Source organism: Zonotrichia albicollis, chromosome 20 (genome assembly GCF_047830755.1).
Source record: "Zonotrichia albicollis isolate bZonAlb1 chromosome 20, bZonAlb1.hap1, whole genome shotgun sequence".
NCBI lineage: Eukaryota > Metazoa > Chordata > Aves > Passeriformes > Passerellidae > Zonotrichia > Zonotrichia albicollis.
The window spans coordinates 9,454,089-9,473,262 of NC_133838.1; the positions used below are offsets into that span (position 1 = coordinate 9,454,089).

Genomic DNA, 19,174 nt, shown 5'->3' on the forward strand with positions numbered 1-19,174 from the left:
CAAGTCACAAGGAGTTATTCCCAATGCTATCAGTAAATAATAAAGCTTTTCCCATTCCTGCCTTTTTCAGGGTTCTATGTGTAGTTACTAATATGTGCAGGACTCAGAGAAAATAAGGTGAAAACCTACAGGGCTTACTGTGACCAAAACTGTGACTAACAGGAGAAGCAAGCATCCTGTCAGGGCCCTGGGCAGACAGAAATCCCAGCACTGAGGAATTTAAAAAACAAACTGACAAAATATCTTTAATAACAAAACAGGCTGTTTTTACAGAGAAATCCTCACAACAGGTGCAGCAAGGGCAAGGTGAAATGTTCTGAGGGGCAGCAGCTCTGCACACCAATGTGGACAGTGCTGATCATGCTGGGTGCTGTTGCATCACTCCAGTTTTGTAAAGTTTGGTCATTTAATTGGTTTTTGTTGTGTCCATCTGACAGAAGTGCTGAACAGACCTTGTGCAGGTTCATTTCTCACCTAGAGTGCTGCTGGCTCCTCCCTGCTCGGCCAGACACTGTTCCAGAGCTGCCATTCCATACAGATTGGCCCACTCCGTGCCCTGGTGGGACAGGATCACATCCCTGCACTGCTGGCTGGCTCTGGCCAGCGCCACCAGCACGGCCTGGAACGCAGTGACCAGCTCACAATCCACGGAGGCTGGAGTGACCTGGGACAGCAGCTGTGCCATTCCCTGCAGCCATTGTGCCCCCAGAGCGGTGTGTGGCAGCCAGGGGAGCAGTGGCACGCAGCCAGCCCAGGCCTGCATGCCCAGGAACCAGAGCTCAGCGATGTCGTCCCAGGCGCTGGCGTAGGCGGGGGACACGGCCAGGGCCAGCCCGTCACTGCCGGGGTCTGCCTGAGCCACGTGGGCCTGCGACAGGAAGCGAAGGGCAGCTCCAAAAAACTCCTTGGCACGCTGAGTTCCCTGGAGGGCTGGGAGAAAAGGAAATCAATGTTACAATGCAGTTTGCTCACTCAGAGAAGGGCCCTCTGGAGCAGAATACCTTCCTGCCCTAGAAATCTCTTCATCCCAGCACACCATGCTGATTGTTTCACACATTCCTTGCTCCTGGACATTTTTGGTTTATCACTTTTCCAGTGACAAGCTGGACCAGTTTCCCTTCTATTTGCTTTCTCCAGCCCTGGCACTGCCCGCATGCCCAGCCCCAGCTCCTGGTCTCTGCCCATGCAGCTTTGCCAATGGGAACTTCCTTTACCTGCTGACCCTGCCAGGATCCTGGCCATCATCAGGCCCAGAGTGGCAACGTTTGCTGCCAGAACCAGGTGATGCTTCTGGGGCAGCAGAAGTGGAAGAGACTTCAGCAACACATCCATCAAGGAGGAAAAGGTTTTGTCACGCCTAGAGAGAAAATCAACTCTTTTTGACACATTTCCTGAGCAGAGCCAGAAGCACCTGAGAATGTCAAGGTTAAACACAGCACGAAAAATATAATGGAAATGGGGTTGAAAAAGGAACATTCCTTTTCAGCATGGCAGGTTAACAGAGCCTCAAGCTTGATGCACAAGGTACCCTTTCTTCCCACTGCCAACCTCAGAATCAGCCCCCACAGCTCTGTTACCTGACCAGGTCTGGAGCAGTCACCACCAGGTTAAGGAAAATCCCACACATGGTCTGCAGACTCATTTCTGTGCTTGTCAGAGGTGCTGGGGCCGTGGGCTCAGAGGTCAGAACCTCCCACTGCTGCAGGAAGTACTCACACAGCAGTGCTGGGGCCCCTTCAGCAATGAGAATGTCCCGGGGTTTGTCCTCTGCTGTCAAATGGCAAAAGCCAGGGAGCAGAAATCTGGAAGGGAAAAGAAACTGGGAGCATGAGGTAGAATGGGTCTGAGCCCTGCATTTACATCCATCTCGGGGGAGAAAGCCCCATGGAAGTGGCACTGCAGGGAGAATGAAAATAGAAAAAATATTTGAGCAGGTTTGCATTAAAATGCAATAAACGTGTGCTTAAAATGCTCACCTCAGAGCATCCTGGGGTAAGGCAGAGCCTTCAGTGCTGACCAGCTCTGCCTGGGGAGGACTCTCAGCTGGGCTGCCCTCCTTGAAAAGCTTCCTGGCATAATCAACAAGGAAAGGCAAGAGCTCACAGATTTCCTGCTTCAGGGAGGATGTCTCTTCTGCCATCCAGGCTCCAAGGACTCGAACAGAGGCGAAGATGAAAGGATCTTGCAGCTCCTCCTGTTTAACCTGTATGAAGAAAGCAAAGTGACACATTATTGCCACTGTCCATCAACTACCACAGGTCTGGAAATCACAGTGGGACAAGAGGGAGAGTTTGCTCCACACAGAGCCACCCCCACAACCTGCTCTTTGTTAGAAGCCCTGCCTTACCTGTCTCAAGTAGAATATTACAGCTCCAAATGCCTCCTCCATGATCCTCATCAGCTGCATTTTCTGCACATTTTCTAGCAGAGGGTTCTCCTCCCTCAGGCACTCCTGGATCCCCATCTCCATAAGGACATAGCAGGCTGTCACCACTTCCTTCTTGCCCTCCACCTCCAAGGGATCTGGCTCCTCCAGGGTCAGGCGAACCTCCACACAAGCCAAGTTCACCAGCAGGGCCAGGAACTTGCTGCCAGCTCTCCCTGCTGGGATCCACTCAGCCCCACAGGCCTGCACGAGGCTGGCTGCGAGCTTCAGAGCGGGGTCCCGCTGGGACTGGCTGAGTCTGCTGCCCAAAACGTCAGCCAGCCCTTTGTAAAGCCTGCACAGACACTCAGAGCCCTGAGAGTTCTCTGTGAGAGGATGTGACAGGGGGATGAAGCGAGGCAGAACCTCACACAGCTCAAATTTGGTCATGTCTTCAGCCTTGAGGAAGTCACTGGAGAGCTTGGAGAGCACAGCCAGGAGCTGTGGAGCATCTCTCTGCCAGCATTTGGCCTCTGCTACGGCCAACAGCCCCACAAGCAGTGTGAGGGCACGCTCAGAGCCATGACCACCATTCAGGTAGGCCTGGCACAGGGCAGACACTGTCCCTTTGGTCACCAATGCCCTGGGGCCCCTGGCTGTCGCCAGGATAGCACTGAGGCACTGGTACACATCATCAACCATGGATGTGCAGTCTGGGTCACAGGGGGACAGCAGGATGTCATTGAAGGTCGGGATTTTGTTCAGGATCTGGGAGTGCCCAGCTAGCTGTGGGTCGGTGCAGAAACAGGCCAGCAGGGTGAGGCCGAGGGCACGGAAGGTGTGCGGGGGGCAGTCGGCTGGGGGCTGCTGGGAGATCAGCAGGCGGGTCGGGAATGTGAACCCAATCGCATCGAAGATCTGGCGGCGGGTCTTGGCATCCACCTCTCCGGCTCTGACTGCTTTGGTCACCTACAAGGCAAAACAGGAGTGAGAGTGAGCACAGCAAAAGGAACTGGTACATGTACAGGATGGAACTGCTGCAAATCAGAAACCAAACCAACTTTATTTAGTGCAGGAAAGTACCCAGTGAGCTAGCACTTGATCCAAGTGCTAATCCAGACATTTACCGCGTTTCAAGAGTGTGGCAAGCACCGACTGACTCTCCACACACCCAGGTCAAGGCCAGGCTCTCTTGCTTTGCTGAAGGGAACCCCAAAGCTCTGAAGCAGCTTTGCTCTGAGCTCCCAATCCCCCTCCCCACATACCCCGGGCACTCCCGTGTCCAGCAGGTTGTTTGGCCTCCCCTTTAACCCCTCCTGAGGCGATCCCGCCGTTCCTTACCAGGAGCAGCGCTGCGAACTGCTCGCTGTCGTTCCTCGGGTCTCTGAGCACACTGAGGCACCGCTTCAGCGTGGCGAGCCCGTCCCCGGAGTCCGAGGCCATGGCTGGGAAGCGGGGCTGAAGGACTAGAGGGGAACACGGGCAGCCTTCCCTCGGCCCGGTCCCTCACGGCTCCGGCCCCTTCCCTCGGCCCCGTCCCTCAGGGATCCAGTCCTTTCCCGCACGGTTTCCGCTCCTTCCCTCACGGCGCCGCTCCTTTCGCTCTGCCCTGTCCCTCACGGTTTCCGCTCCTTTTCCTCACGGTTCCGCTCCTTTCCCTCTGCCCTGTCCCTCACAGTTTCCGCTCCTTCCCTCACGGCTCCGGCCCTTTCCCTCACGGCGTCCCGCCCGCGGGCGCGAGCCGCCGGTCCCGCCTCCCCCCCCCCAGCCAATCCGCGCGCCGCCTCCGCGCCGCCGGCCAACCGCGCGCGGCCTTGTTGGGCGGTGCCCGAAGCCGCCGCCTCCGCGCGGAACTGTGGGCAAATCACCTGTGGCTGCGCGGCCTCCGCGCCCGCCCCGCCCGGTGCGACCGGGAGCGGCGGCGGAGCGAGCGCCGGGGACTCCACAGCCCTGGCACTGCCCCCACGGCCGGACCCAGCCGTGGTGCCGGCGGGCGACGGTTCAGCTTCCGGGTGAACGTGCGCCGCCATGGCCGCGGGGCGGGAGGCCGCGGTGCCCCCGGGCCCGCCGCGCTGGAGCCCCGGCCGTGCCCGGCGCCCGGTGCCCGCCTGAGCTCGCCGAGGAGCCGCTGAGGAGCCGCCGAGCCTCGCCATGCGCCCTTGGTACGTACGCGCCGGCGGCACGGAGCGCTGCGCCTCCCGCGGGGCCCGGGCCCGGCCGCGGGGGCTCCGTGCTGGGGCTCCGGCCGGGCAGGAGCGGGCACCGGGGCTGGGGCGGCGGGAAGTTCCCTCCAGGACCTGTTGGCTGAACGGGCGTGTGTTTACATCCTTATCCCCGTGAAGTTTTCCTGCCGTGTCTGTTCCTGCTCTGCTGTGGACGGTTGAGTGCAATTCCTCGAGGTGTAACCAGCTCTGGGTGTTTGCGGAGCGCTGCTGGATCCGGCTGTGACAGCATTCCCTGTGTGACAGCATTCCCTGTCACAGAATTCTCTGTCACAGCATTCCATGTCACAGCATTCCATGTCACAGCATTCCATGTCACAGAATTCCATGTCACAGCATTCCCTGTGTGACAGCATTCCCTGTCACAGCATTCCCTGCCACAACATTCCCTTTGCATTCTTCAGAACTGGCCTATTTAGTGCCTAATGATGCTTTCATTGCTCCCCTAAAATAGATACTATTTGTTACCTGTGAAATAATTAACGTTCTCCTACCGTGTCACCTAGAGATAATTTGCATTCAATTAGCATATAAGGCTATTAAATAGCCTTTGGTATTAGAAAGGCAGAGAAGTTTGGTGATCTCTGCCCTGTGGGCACAACAAGAAGCAAACCAGGGTGTTAGCTCCCAGTTTCCCAGCGTTGCTGTGCTGTCATTTCCCTGTTTGTGGCTGGCACCAGCCAGCACGGACGTGCCTGTGGTGACATCTCCAGGCAGATGTGCAGGGGTTGTCCCTGCCTGTGTCATCCTCGTGCTGCTGCTGGGTGTCCAATCCTCAGGCATACATGAAATTGGAATTTCCTAAATGCCTGTTTGGAAACCACTGGACAGCTATTGTGATAGCAGGTGAAAAATGGGGTCTGGAGGAGAAAACCACAAGGGAAAGGCTCTCTGCACTGAGCACTGGGAGCTGTGCCACTACAAATTTCATTTTGGTATCAGGCATTGATAGTTCCTTAGCAACAGCTGGACTAATCCCAGCTGATAAGACATTCCTTTTCCTCCACAAAGGCTCTGTTCACTTTGCACTCTGGCTGGATCTGTGCAGGAACGTTTCAATTGCCACAGGATGTTTTGTGTCTCACACCCTGCGTGTTTCTAGAACCCTGCTGCTGCCCACAAAGGCCATGGAGAAGAGGTTGGAAGCCAAGCCCAGCATCAGCACCCGGTTCCTGTCCCGATACTGCCTGGGAAAAGCCGTGAGGGAGCTGGGAATTCTGCAGCTGCTCTACCTGTGCACTTGCCTGTGTGCCTCGTGCTCCTCTGCAGGTGACTCTTCTGTTCTCTCTGGGACTCTGCATAAGGATTTTTATGCTCTTTATCCCTCTTAGTTGTGTAAAATACTCTGAGAGAAAAGTGAAATGATTTACTGGTAGACATTATAGGGTTGGTTTTTTATTGGCTTCCTTTTTAATTGTTTTTTTAACTGAGAAACCAAAGCAATTGTTGTTTTTTTTCAAACCAAACAAAGCACCACCCTTAGCAGCTGCTAAATGAGCTGGCAAAAGTGTAGCTTGTACCTCAGAGAGAGCTTTTTTCTGACCTTAATTTTTGACAAAAGAGACAAGTGATAATCTGGAAAATAATTTAGTTAAAGGAAAGCAACCTGGAAAGGCAGGAATGTTTTTTAGCCCTAAGATGTTTAATGCTCTTCCCAAGAGCAGTGTGTCAGAAGTCTTTATTTGCCTACAGGCAGTGGGTATGTTTGTTTTTCATTATTTCCTGTTCAAACTTGAGCAACCAACCTCCTGCTGAAGTAAATAACCAAGTTAGTGGCTTGGATGGAAGTTTTCCTCTGATGGATTGTGTGATGTTTGGTTTGGGAAGGGGGTTGGTTTGTTTTGTTCCCCAGTTATGTGGGCATGTGCAGCGTCCCTGTTGTGTTACTGGACCTTCCTGGACAGTTCCCAGTGGCAGATTTGATTAAGCTAATGAGCTGTGTGATTTTAATCAGCTAATTCAGACCCTGGAAAAACATGTTTGTATTCCTGGTGAGGGCTGTGTTTTTGAATGGTGAGTGTTTCCTTTTCAGCTGAGCTTCCTGCCTGCATTTCCTGGCTTTAGTAATTTCTTGGAAGTTCAGAGTTAGAGCTCCTAGAGGGTGTTCTAGACAGTGTTGATGTGTTTAAGGGCTGCTCTGCTTGGAAGAGCTAAAGCCAGGATTCAGAATTGTTAAGATTGGAACAGTGCAGCTCTGAGATCATCAAGTCCAAATGAGTGAAGAGTCCATTAAATTAGAGCTTTTGCGTGTGCAGAAATAAATATAATTATATGGGCATAGCTACCCTGGTGTGGACATTTTTTCCATTGCAGAGTTTTTGTTATTTTGGGCTTGTTTGTGAAGCTGAGGCGGAGTTCTGGCTGCCTAGAAATGAGCATGGTCATGTGGAGTTACACAAGGGGGCTGTGTTGACATAACTGACCGAGTGACTGTGTGGCAGGTTTAAAAAGTCCACAGAGTCAAGTCTTTAATCATTAATCTGCTATCAGGCAGGATTAACTGCCTGGGCAAGTCTGTAAACCTGAAGTTATTAATAGAGGCTGTGTGTTCCATTCCCCTGCTGCTCAGCAAGGCTGGGAGCTGCATCCCTGGGACAGGAACTCCTGAGTTCCAGGGAAGAGCAGTTTTCTCCACTGATGTGACAAAAACAGGATGGAAAAGTGACTAAGCACACCCACTGTGCAGGTGTCTTGTGACTTGTGTGGTGCTGAGCTTAGAGAGAATTCATCCTCAGGAATGTTCCTGCTTTCCACAAATGACTGCAAGTGTAGATTTTGTTTTCTCCCAGGGCATGTAGAGTTGTCTGAATGTTTGATGCCCAGCAAAGGCCATGGAATTTAAAAATGCAAAGTGAAAATCAGTATGTCTCAGTGGAAAATTCACATCTGGTGTGCTGGGAGTTGTCTGTTCACTTCTGTCATTCCTCAGAGTTATCTGAGTTTTAAGCTGTCCATGTACAGCACTTCAGAAGAACATAGTGGCTAATTTCAAAGAAATATGTCCCAAGTGGCCATTAACAGAGTTCTGAAAATGAAATGTAGCCAAAATATTATTCAAATCTTGTTTTAGCAGTGTGTTAAAAGAGAAGCAGAATGTTCTCAGCATGGCAGTGTTGTGTCATCCAGGCTAAGTCATGGCTCTGACATGCTGAGATATTTTTGGGGATCCAGGCTTTACATTTGAGATAAATAAATACAATACCTGTGTTATGTGGTGATTTGTCACAAGGGATATCTTCCCTGGGAACATTTTTCTTTTAAATGTGCCCCATTCTGTGTGTGCCCCAGTTCCAAGCCTGGTACTAGAAACTGCTGCTGAATTTCACTGCTTCCATATCAAGCCTTCATTTGAGTGGTATGTGTGAGCCAGGCCTGACACATGAGGAGAGATGGATGAGCAGTGATGGAGGAGGAGGAGGAGGAAGGATTTTAGGGATGTGGGAAGCAGCACATTTCCCTCATGCTCAGGATATATTACCAACAGTGATTCACCTTTAACAGAAAGGCAATTTTACAGGCAAAACGTAAAGCTGAGTGGAAATTCACAGGGATGGTGTAATTCTTTAATTTGTTATTGTTTCTCCAGGTCTGGAGAGAGTGTGTGTGCATACACATGGCTTTGGTGTGTACACACATTCCATATTCTGCTCTAATTCCAGCCCCATCAGGTTGGTGCCAGGAATTTCTCCCTGCTGTGACTGTGCCAGTGCCAGTCCTGGCATTTCAGGTGTGCTGAGGTGGCAGCTGCCCTGGGCACACAGATTCCCTGTCTGCCCTCTCTCCAAGGAAGTGCTGTGTGTTGATGAGGTGTGACAAGGGTGCTGAGGTTTTTAAAGATCCTGGTGTCAACTTCTCTTCTTCTCTTGCTGTTGATCATTTGCAGAGTTTCTTTTACACATTTCCAGTGCTCTCTCCCTTCTGCACAGTGGTGGGTTCAGACACCCACAGGGAGCTCTGTCCCCATGACTTGGTCACTAAACTCAACTTCATTCTCAATCAGAATATTGTAATTTAAATTCAGACTTTATTTTAATGGAGGAAAATATTTCCCATTTGTGTTGTGTTCAAGAACTCCATTCTTGAGGAGAGAGCCAGATCTGGAGCATATTCTCCAGCTGCACAACTCCCATCTAGCAACACTGTTTGTAATCTTCCAATGACCTATTATTGCTTGGATGCTGAACACAGCACAGTGGAACAGTCCCATAGGTCATTAGGCTATTTTTAGGGAGTCCTTAATCTGCAGAGCTCTGAATTTTGGAAGCCTTTAATCCATTGATCCCTGCAAGCACTCAAAATTTTCATGCTAAGAAAAAAAAGAATCCATATGCAAAGCAGTTGCTGCCTTACTGCAGAGCTGAGACCTGAAGTGACTTGATCTTAACTGAAATTATGTCAAATGTTTGAGGGTTTTTAATGAAAAACACTATGGCAGGGTGGGTGGCAAGGCTTTGCCTTGCAGAACTCTTTTCTAGAACCTGTTAACAACTTCCCAAGTGGAGCAAATTCAGTCAGAATAAGCAACTGATGTCAAATATCAGCATGGAAGAGTTAAAAATGCCTCTGTGCTGTGCACCAGGCCAGTGCCACTGTGTGCAGTGTTTTCCTTCTGGGCAGACTGTGGGCAGAGAGGCAAGGCCATAACTGGGTAAAGAGCTGTGCTTGGCATTTTGGGGTTCATTTTCTGGCTCTGAACTTGCTGTGTGACCTTGCTCAGTGTGGGCATTATGGGTTCTTCTGGAACAGGAACATTTCTGTCTTCACTTCTGCTCTTGGAAAGGATGGTGGTGGCTTAGGAAGGAGGAGCAAATTGTTCCTTAAAATCTTGTGTAAGTACTGGATAGTGAGGCCAGGTAGAGATTTGAGAAGTCAGATTTACTTTCCTGTGTCCCAAATAATGATGAGATCTCTTATCCACTGCTTTAAAGGACTGAGAATTGTCTGTTTGACTTCCCTCCTCTTTCCCAGATGCAAACTGGAACGGATCTAAATGTGAGCTGGGGAAGATCCTGCTTGGTGGCCGTTTGACATCGTGGGCAGGTCAAAATTTGCAGCTTCTGGAAGGGTTCCACACTCTGAGCTCCTGTCAGGCCACTTGCTGCCAGCACCCCACCTGTGATGCCTTTTGGTTCTTGGAGAATATGTGCATCCAGGTGAACTGCACCATGCCTGGCACGTGTCAGGCCAACCAAACTGGCTTTTCAGATTCTGTTTTGGTGTTTTTAAAGAAATCAAAAAGCACAGAGCACTTGTTAAGCTTCCACGTGGAAGGTGATGGGAAGACTTGGAGTCCCAAGTGGTTGGACTGGGAAATCCCTGTCCAGAGGAAGAAAAGACTGAGGAGATCCTTGCAGAAGTGGAGGTTGGCAGGTGACAGGGTGCAGCTCCTGAGAAGGGATCTGGCAGAAAACTCCAGAAGCAGCCAAAGTGCAACAGAACACTTGAAGGATCAGGTCCTGAGGCACCTAGTGGCAGACAGAGCTGCTCCTGAGAAAGAAAAACAAAAGCAAGACTTGCTGAGAAATGGGCAGAATGCAAGAGAACTGAACCCCAGAAGCCCAATCCTTGCTAAGAGCAATAATGTGAACAGGTCACAGGATGCTGACGGTGACTTGCCCCAGGTAAGTGATGGGTGGGGCAGTCTGGGACAGCTGTCCCACCACTCATTCTGGCTTTAGGTTGATTTTGACTTGGAACTGATGGGATAACTTTTCAAGTTAACAATTTTCAGCCTCCTATCAACGAGGCACAGCCAGTGGTTTGGGTTTTTATTTGGGTTTTGGGGTAGGGTTTTTTCCCCTTTTTCTTAGCTAAGATAATCGGTGTTGAAGTGGGAAGGTGAGGCAGGATGGAGTCTCTAATAATGCTTATCCTCTGTATAATCACACAGTGTGCTTGCCAGATGAGAAGGAAAGGTGACATGTCAGTGGGAATTATATGAGAGCTGAAAACTGTTACTTGTAAAAGTACCTGTTCAAATCCAAACAATTCAAAAAGCTGTTTTCATTTAAATACTGAATCAAGGCAGTTAAATACATTATTTTATAGAGTCATGCATAGAGCTCACAGTGTACTGCAATGTCAATCTCCTTGCTTGAGTTGGCATCTTAATTCCAAATGTTCTCTTTTTTGAGGAGTGCTCCAGTTTCTCAAATCCTCCAGAGCTTACCTTGGCACTGGGTGAATGAAATCAGTTTAGTCTCTACTCCAAATACATGCAGTGTTAAGCCAGTACATCATGATGTTACAGAGAATTTGGCACATTTGAATTGTTAAGTGATGTTTGTATTTTTACATCTGCAAATGATTTTTGGAGCCTTATCTCAAAAATGCTTGTGCACTCCTGATGGTGCAATATAATTCTACTTTGTTAAACTGCTCCTGAAATAGCTTTTGCCACGTTTCAGGGATTTGCCTTTGGACAAAACTGGTGCCTCTGGTTGTGGAAATGACTTTTTCAAATGCTGGTTGCAGGTAGGGCTGTGAGTGCCTGAGCAGGATGTGGCGAGCAGCCAAGGGACACTGCTGGGCAGCCAGGGTGACATGTGAAACCAGGCACTAAAACCTGACAAATGTGGGATTTTCCAGACCTCCCCCAGCATCTGAGGCTGACTTGAGCTCAGATTTCTCTCTCCCCTGCAATGCTGCAGCATTTCCACCCTCCCTGTTCTTTCCTTCTCCTCGGAGTAGAGCTGAGATGGTGACCCCATTCTCTCAGCTGTCACACATGTGAGGAGAAGTCTTTGCAGCCACTTTGAAATGTTTTCTCTTGCTCTTGGGGAACAGCTTTTACATCTCCCTGCTTGTTCTTTTTGCAGTTTTGCTTTCCGGGTTATCCTGCTATTACTGTCCAGTGTGTGTCTGGTAAACTGGTTGCAAATATTAAATTACACTGATTAATCAGCTTCTAAATGTTGCTGAGCATGCAGGATTTCCCTTCTTTAGGAATTGCTCCCATTGTCATTAATGTGCACTGTTGGATGCACATTGACATTAACCTTTCCAATTTTGCTGGGGAAAGGTTTTTATTTTCCTTGATGAATTTTGCTAATAAGAAAGTCCATGGCTCTTAACAAAATGCAAATTCTTAAAAATAAAAATTAAAAACATTCTACAAAAATATAGTGACATGATGGAATTCCTGGTATTTGCATTTTTGAGGTTTAGGATGGAGTTTTTGAGGAGAGGGAAGAATTAAAATATCCACCTGGGCTAACTCCAGGATTATTGAACCATCCAACTTTACCTGCAAAATGCAAAGCCAGCTCTGCAGCTGTCCTTGCACTTCAAATCCAAGAGCAGTTTAATGTGAGCCAAGGATAAAACATTGGGGGCTGTGTTCCTGGGACATGGCCAGACCTTCCAGGAGGGAGGTATTCCAAGCTGGGACCAAAATAAAGTTACACCCATGCTGAAATCAATAGAATTTCTGGGCTACTTTTGGCCCAATCCATGGAGCACATGGCTGGGTGTTTCCTGCTGTTATTGAGGAGGGGTTGGAAGATGGGGACAGTTCTGGCTGTCACACCTGAGAGCATCAAACACCTGAGGTATGAAAGGAGATTTGAAATCAAAGTGCTTTTTCTCTGCTGCTGAGCATTGGATGTATGGAAGGTAAATATTTTTGCTTTTGCAGCCTCTGAGAGAAGGAAAATTATAGTTTTGGGAAAACATTGCCTCTGTGGGTTTTAATTTTCCTCTTGCAGTTCTGATGGCTCCACAGCCATCTGCAATGGCATTTGCTAATATGCACTGAGCATTAATTTCTGTTTTTACTGTATCCATGCAATGGAACCAGGATAAACCACAGTGCATCCTGCTCATCAGCCCTTAACTGAGGGAGATTGGTACTTTTTCATTAAAGTGAGTGACAGGGTTTTTTCCGTCTCATTGTAAATTCCTTGTCAATTTTAAAATATAGCCACACATTTAACAGCCAGTCAGGAGAAGTATTTAACTGTAGCCCTGCTGAGGAGCAGGGATGCTGCAGCACTGCAGCAGCTCTGCAGACAGATGGGAAAGGCTGGAGCAGGAGTGTTGCAACACTGAGAGCTCATTCCTGCCCTCACATCAAACCCACTGTTTGGCTCTTGCTGTCACACTTGCTGCAAGCTTTTCATCCACAAGGAACAAGGAAATGTCTCCCTTTACCACCAGCACTAACTCTGTAATGGTTTGTGACATTACCTACATTTTAGTGCCTTAAAAGACTTCACAGATGTGGCACTTACTGCAGACAGCAAGGAAACCATCTAAGCTGACAAGAGCCCATTTTGTGAGTTCAGACCAGGCCTATTTAAATTAAAAAATAGAAGTAATTTCCAGGACAGGGGTATTTTTCTCTCAAGTAACTTGGGCTCAGTGTGGATTCTGAGGCACAGGGCTGTTCTAGTCCCTCTCCCAGACATGGGACTCCCAGACTGGGTTATTTGTCTCAGGCCAAAGGCATTTAGGGGTGGAATCAAAATTGTCTGAGGCTCCTGTGTTGACTCAGGCCAATGTGTCACTCCTCTCTATTTTCTAAGCTAATAAGATAGGACAGCTGGCAAACTTCTAGTCTCCTTGTCATTTATCCCCAAGAATGAAATAATCTGTTCTTTGCTTTAAAGAATTCAGAGTTATGGAGAAAAGATAAGAAATGTCTCGGCTTGCAAGCATTAGAGGCATTTTTGACTGTTGTGTTGCCCCAGGCAAAGCTTATCTAATTCCAGCTCTCCACAGACATTTGGCTGTCAATTCATCCTGAAGATTTTTGGAAGGAAGAGGATCTCTCTTAACTCTAAAGTGGGGGTTTTCTTGGGAATTAAAAGTGAGTCAAGAAAGCATTCAGCTCCCTGAAAATATTGCCAGGCAAAGTGGGGACTCTGCTGTGGCCAGCAGGTGAATGTGGATCTCCTGTTTGTTTTTTTGTGGCTCTTGTTCTTGTGACCCTTCTGGGTTGATTCTTGAGAAGCAAAAAGTTGTTTCCCATAATGGTAGGAAGTCATGGGAACATTCTGCTCCTGTGCCTTTCCTGTCCCACTTGGGTGCCTGCCTGGCTGTTCCCTCTTTCTCCTGCCAGCATTTCAAACTTTATCTTGAGGGAAGGGAGTGAGTACCCTTTGCAGTTGTCAGAGGGTGGAAGATGATACAGCTTGGGGCATCCAGCTGTCCTGAGGCCACTGAGGAAGAGCAGCATGCCAGATTTTCCCTGCATGGATTCCAAAGAATCCATACTTCTGTTTAAGTGAGCCCATTAGCAAGTAGCCAAATAAAGGAAGACAGCTCATGTCTGTAACACCAACAAATTGTGTCTGATTCCTTGGTACATACAGCTCAGATGTTAATCAAACAATTGATTTACATTCTGTGAGCAAAGGGAGCTGAGATATGGTGAGAGGAAATGATTTGCCCAAGGCTGAAACAAAAACCTTGCAGAGAAGCCCTGAGTGCCTTCCCTGCTGCTCCTGGCTTGGCTGGGTGTTCAGTGTGGGCAGCACAGCTTTATTTTCACAACCAACATTTAGTGTTTTCTAAAGCCCAGCCCATTTCCTGACAAGGATGTTGCCCACCATGATCTGGAGTGTTTTCCCAGTTCTGTTTCCTGGACTGAATGCCAACAGCATGGTCTAAAAGTATATTGAGTATATTTCCTCCAATATGAGCTTTTAATCACTCCTCTAATGAGCAGTAGTGGTGGGAAATCCAGCTCCAAAGCAATTTCTGAGGCAAAGATGGTAAATTGCTCCATTTTAAATATTTAGCAGATGTTCTCAAGATAGAGTTAGCTAAAACAAAAAGTGCTACACACACGGACTTCACATGGTGGAGGGTAAATTGTCAGGAGTATGGCCTGGCAGGCTGGGAACTGGGATGGGGCTAGGTAAAAGGAATTTTCTGATGAAAGAAAGGAAATTGTTCCTGCCACTCTGATTATTTTCAATCAAGTGGCTCATCCTGTGTGGATGTGAGCAGAGTTTGTGCCCTCCAGCTCCTCTCCCTGCCCAGCAGCAGCTCCTGGGGCAGGCATGCAGGGAGCTCTGTGTGTCAGCTCACCTTGCTTTGGGGAGTGATTCCAAAATAAATTTCCTCTTGCTATAACAATTCAGTTATTACATAAAAATGCCGCTGCAATCCTTCTGCTTCATGTTGGCCAACTGCATGGATTCAGGAAATCACAGCCAGAGTGAATGAACCCCAGTTTGTGGTCCCTGTCTTCAGGCTCTGTCTTATCCCACCTTTCTGTTCTTTTATCTCCACTCATTGCAAGTTTGAATCCGGATCTTCTCTTATATTTGTCACATCAACAGCCTTGGTACTTAAATGCTGTAGCTAAATCTGGTGTTAACTGGTGTTCAGCTGGGGTAGAAATGTCTGCTGTGGAGGAAGAACATGGAGAAACTTCAGGAAAGGGAAGGGAAAGCTGTAAAAATTCCTGCTTCTAAAAACAAACCAGGGATTTTCCAGCCTCCCTCACTGTGGAGGAGGAGAAAGGCAACTTAAAAGTGCCATTCAGTGTTCAAACTCAGACAACTTCTTCCTTTCCAGGTGCACACAGGAACATCTGCACCAGAATCCTCAGTGCTGGCTACGTTCTCCAGCCCTGTGGCTCTGGACTTGACAGCTCCAGGGAAGACGGAGCAGCCTGGGCAGCCTGGTGATGCCCACGCTCAGCTGCCCACAGCCAGCCCCGTGCCAGTGAAAAGCACAGCAAAGGCACAGGCAGACACTTCTGTGCCCAGTGGAGTGCCCACAAATGGCAGTGTAAGCACAGCCCAGAGCAGCACTGCTGCTGCCCCCAGCACTGCTGCCACCACGCCAGGTGAGGACTTGGGGGGCTCCAGCAAATGGCACCTGCTCAGGCTTTTTCCAGCCACAGCAGTGTGGAAAAATATATATAGATATATTATAAATAAATATAATAATAATTATTATTGTTACTACTACTAATAATAATAAATATTATTATACATATATATGTAAATATGTGGTGTCAAGGTACCATAATTATCTATATCTCTATCTCTATATCTTTATCTTTATCTTTATCTTCATCTTCATCTTCATCTTCATATCTATCTTATTTATATATATATATATATATATATATATATATAATAGATAAATTTAGATAGATTAAAATATATGGATATATTATAAATATATCTGTAAATATATGGTATCAAGGTACCATAATTATCTATCTATCTATCTATCTTTTACATATACAAATATAAAGATATAGATAATTATATATAATATTTATAAATACATGTATAAATATATATATATATATAAATATATATATATATATCTATATATGTATATATATGTACAGGTGTATATTATATATAGATATAGATAGATTATATTATATATAATATTTATAAACATATGTATAATTATATATAAATATCTATATATCTTGTATAATTATATATAAATATCTATATTATATATATAGATATGTATACACACACACATATATATACACACATATATATATACACATATATATATGTGTATATATGTCTATATATAATATAGACATATACACATATATAGGTATATAAAGTATAACATATATAACATATATAAAATATGTATAAAAATATAAAATTATCTATATATCTATATATGTATGTGTATCTATCCATCTATAAATCTATATCTCTATGTCTATATATATCTATATATATTATATATAGATCTAGATTATATTGCATATGTATAATATATATTAAAATATGTATAAAAATATATTAAAATATATAGATAGTTTTGGTACCTTGGAGAAAGTACTGAGGCATCTGTGTCAGCACATGTGCTGTTGGATCCCAGTAATTCCTTAGGGTCTGGAATGGGACTTGAGCATCATAAATCTGCATGTGACCATTGCATGTGAGGACAGCTGGGAATTAATGAGGATATCTCAGTTCCCAAAGTGAAGGCTGAGATGTGATGCAGGGCAGAGTCCTGGGAAGTGTTTTTCCAGTAGCCTTGGCCCAGTGCTATCCATCAAATCGAGCAGAAACCTTAATGTGTGCTCAAAAAAGGGTGGGAGTGATTCTTTCCTGTCCCTGAGGTGTCACTGCACAGTTCAGCCGTGGAGAGCAGTGTGCTTGGCTGTTAGCCCTGCTGGCTCTGCAGATGCTGATGTTTCTGTTCACACTGCTATTTCCTAAAAGAGACTGTTGGAAGTGCACGAGGGCCAAGATGCCCTTTGGCAGCTCTGTTCCCTCAGGCAGGCTGGCAGCTCTCCCTGGAGGGGTGGCCATGCCCAGGGAATGGCGTGTACTGCTCGTGTGCTGTCTCAGAATTCACTTCAGCCACTGCCTGAAACATTCACTGCTGAATTTCTTTTGAATTTAGGGTGCCTTTCCCTTACAAGGGAACAAATGGAAAGTGTAAGGCAAGCACTGCATCCTTAGAAGGTTTTGGCAGGAAGCTCATTGGCTGCTTGTGCTGACAAGTTAATTTATTTTTATTATTTTTTAAGGGCTTACCCCACCTAAAACTGGAAAATATGCTTTAAACAACTTCATTGGTTTGTGTAGGAAGACTAACATAGCCAAGGCCTCCTAGCTTTGCTAACCAATGATGATTTAAAGAGTAGTTTTTCCAAGGTTTTTAATCCGTTTGTCTGTTTTTTGTTTTTATTATTTCCTAATGAGATCTGATTGCTTTTTGCCTTGGAACTCTCTGAAGGTGAAAGATTGATGAGTATTTGAGAGGGGAAAGATTGATGGAGTATTTGAGAGGAAAAAAAAAAGATGGTTAATTCCACTAGCTATTAAAATTGGAAGATAGATAAATAATAGATAATGAAAGTGGGAAAATAGCAGAATGTCTAAGGTCCTTTTTTCCCCATTTTTTAAATTTGAATTTTTTTGTGCATACCTCTGAAACATTGTCTTTGACAGGGTCAAACTAAAGAATTAATATTTTCTATGCATAATTCCCAGGTCCAATAATAAAAAGACAAATATAAAGCAAATGGGAAGGGAAGAGAGAGATGAGGAGGCCAAGAGGTGTTTTTAAGAAATGTGTTGAACTTTCTGGTTATCTTAATTCTAATAAAAAGCAGAAAAAATATGTCCCTGGCTATAGTTTTCAAGGTTACCCTGTAGTTTTTAAAAGGAAGCTGTCAGTTTATTTGAAATGGAATGGCAAGAAAATTCTTGAGTGGGAGTGGAAAAGAAAATACAAATAAAAGGACCAAGTTTGTATCTTGAGCTTCCATACCCAGTGTGGCAGCTATGCAAGTTAAAAAAAAATCTCTTAGCCCTCAAGCAATTTTTCAAAAACGAAATTCTGTGGATTCTTTATATATTTGTGAAGCTCAGGAATTGCAGTTTGGAAGTAGCAGTGTTTGTCTTGCTGTGCCATGAGCCTGCAGCTGAGTTCTCTGCCAAAAAGCTGTCAAATAAAACCCTTCCCATCCTGCTGGACCTGGGTGAGGAGGTTTCAGCACAAAGAAGGAGGAGACTGAGTCATTTTGTGCTTGTCTAAAAATTGTAAACCCCCATTAGAGCTTTTACATTGACAAGGAGAGCAAAACCTGAAATGAGAGCAGGATATTTACAAAATATATCATTTGTAGCTGGGGTTTATTCCATCAAATGAAACCAAGGTGGTTTTTTTGCCCCCTGTTCCTCTCCAATTCTGTGTTTGTCCTTTTCAGCTATGAAGGAGCTGGTGGTTTCTGCTGGAGACAGCGTTAAAGTGACCCTGCCAAAGAATGAAGTTCAGCTGAATGCATTTGTGCTTCCTGAACCACCACCTGGTAAAGCTGCCCTGGGAATTCTGCTAAGGGCTGGGGATGTGGAAAGGCAAACAGTCATTATGTGTGGCATGTAATAAGGGCAGTCTTGAAAATGTCTTTTGTCAGAGAGCACTTTCCTGTGGAAATTTTTCATACTCAGCTATTGCCTTGTGCTGCCTCTCAGAGAAAACAGTGAGGCACAAAAATATGGAAAGTGCTGTAAAACCAGTGGATTTGGGAGATTGTGGGGAGAGATGGCACATTCACAGGATGGTGTGTGACAAAAAATTGGACTTTTAGCATCTATTCTTTATATTTGGTGATAGGAACTGAGCTGTATTAGCAAGTGATCAAAATCTGAATTGGGGTATTTGCCTGCTGAGGCAAATATACACTCCTCATTTCATCATGCAAATTGTTGGCAGATATTTTTAAAATTCTTCTCCTAACTCTGTCCAGTGTGGCAGTGGGAGCTGTAGAGGCAGGTGTGTTCCATGTTGTGGGCAGCAGGGATTGATTCATTCCTGTTCAAAAATTGGCATTCCTCTGTCTGCAGGATCTGAGGATGTGATAAGGCTTTTCTCTCTTATTATCCTGGAGCTGTGATTGTTCCAAAGCTCTTTATTGCCTTGGAGGCTGAAAGATGGGTTTTGATTCCAGAGTAAATGAGTTTAGAAGCACAGATTGTCTCTTTTCCTGGGTATATTCCCAAAAAGCCACAGCCCAAGCTGTCTCATTTCTCCACAGTGCAGCAGAATGAGCCTTGTAAATGTTTAATACCTTTGCAGTTCTTTAGCATGGCAGAAAGACAGGCTTTGAAAACAAACATCTGGACCTTTTCTT

At 46.3% G+C, this 19,174-nt stretch overlaps 2 protein-coding genes across 2 annotated transcripts in view; one reads left to right on the forward strand and one right to left on the reverse strand.

Annotated features, from left to right (window-relative positions):
* Positions 1-218: 218 nt before the first annotated feature.
* On the reverse strand, positions 219-4,068 carry NCDN (neurochondrin). The gene is made up of 6 exons (XM_005492345.4): positions 3,707-4,068; positions 2,348-3,334; positions 1,977-2,203; positions 1,578-1,802; positions 1,215-1,357; positions 219-930 (listed from the first exon to the last, which is right to left on the reverse strand). Exons 1-6 carry the CDS (start codon positions 3,806-3,808, stop codon positions 464-466), a joined length of 2,151 nt encoding a protein of 716 aa, XP_005492402.2. The 5' UTR covers positions 3,809-4,068; the 3' UTR covers positions 219-463.
* Positions 4,069-4,385: 317 nt separating this feature from the next.
* The window catches only part of KIAA0319L (KIAA0319 like), a 30,639-nt gene continuing 15,850 nt past the window's right edge, over positions 4,386-19,174 (forward strand). Inside the window, exons 1-5 of the mRNA XM_074555406.1 lie at positions 4,386-4,527; positions 5,690-5,856; positions 9,556-10,208; positions 15,115-15,388; positions 18,251-18,352. Of these exons, the coding sequence (XP_074411507.1) occupies positions 5,715-5,856; positions 9,556-10,208; positions 15,115-15,388; positions 18,251-18,352 (1,171 nt within the window). The 5' untranslated portion in view covers positions 4,386-4,527; positions 5,690-5,714. The remainder of the gene's footprint in view (positions 4,528-5,689; positions 5,857-9,555; positions 10,209-15,114; positions 15,389-18,250; positions 18,353-19,174) is intronic.

Excerpts from the sequence above, each read along its gene's own strand:
- NCDN (XM_005492345.4), bottom strand. The coding sequence starts at position 3,808 with ATGGCCTCGGACTCCGGGGACGGGCTCGCCACGCTGAAGCGGTGCCTC. Across the intron at positions 2,204-2,347 it reads TAATATTCTACTTGAGACAG|GTTAAACAGGAGGAGCTGCA; the intron begins GTAAGGCAGGGC and ends TTCTTCATACAG. Across the intron at positions 1,803-1,976 it reads TTACCCCAGGATGCTCTGAG|ATTTCTGCTCCCTGGCTTTT; the intron begins GTGAGCATTTTA and ends TTTCCCTTCCAG.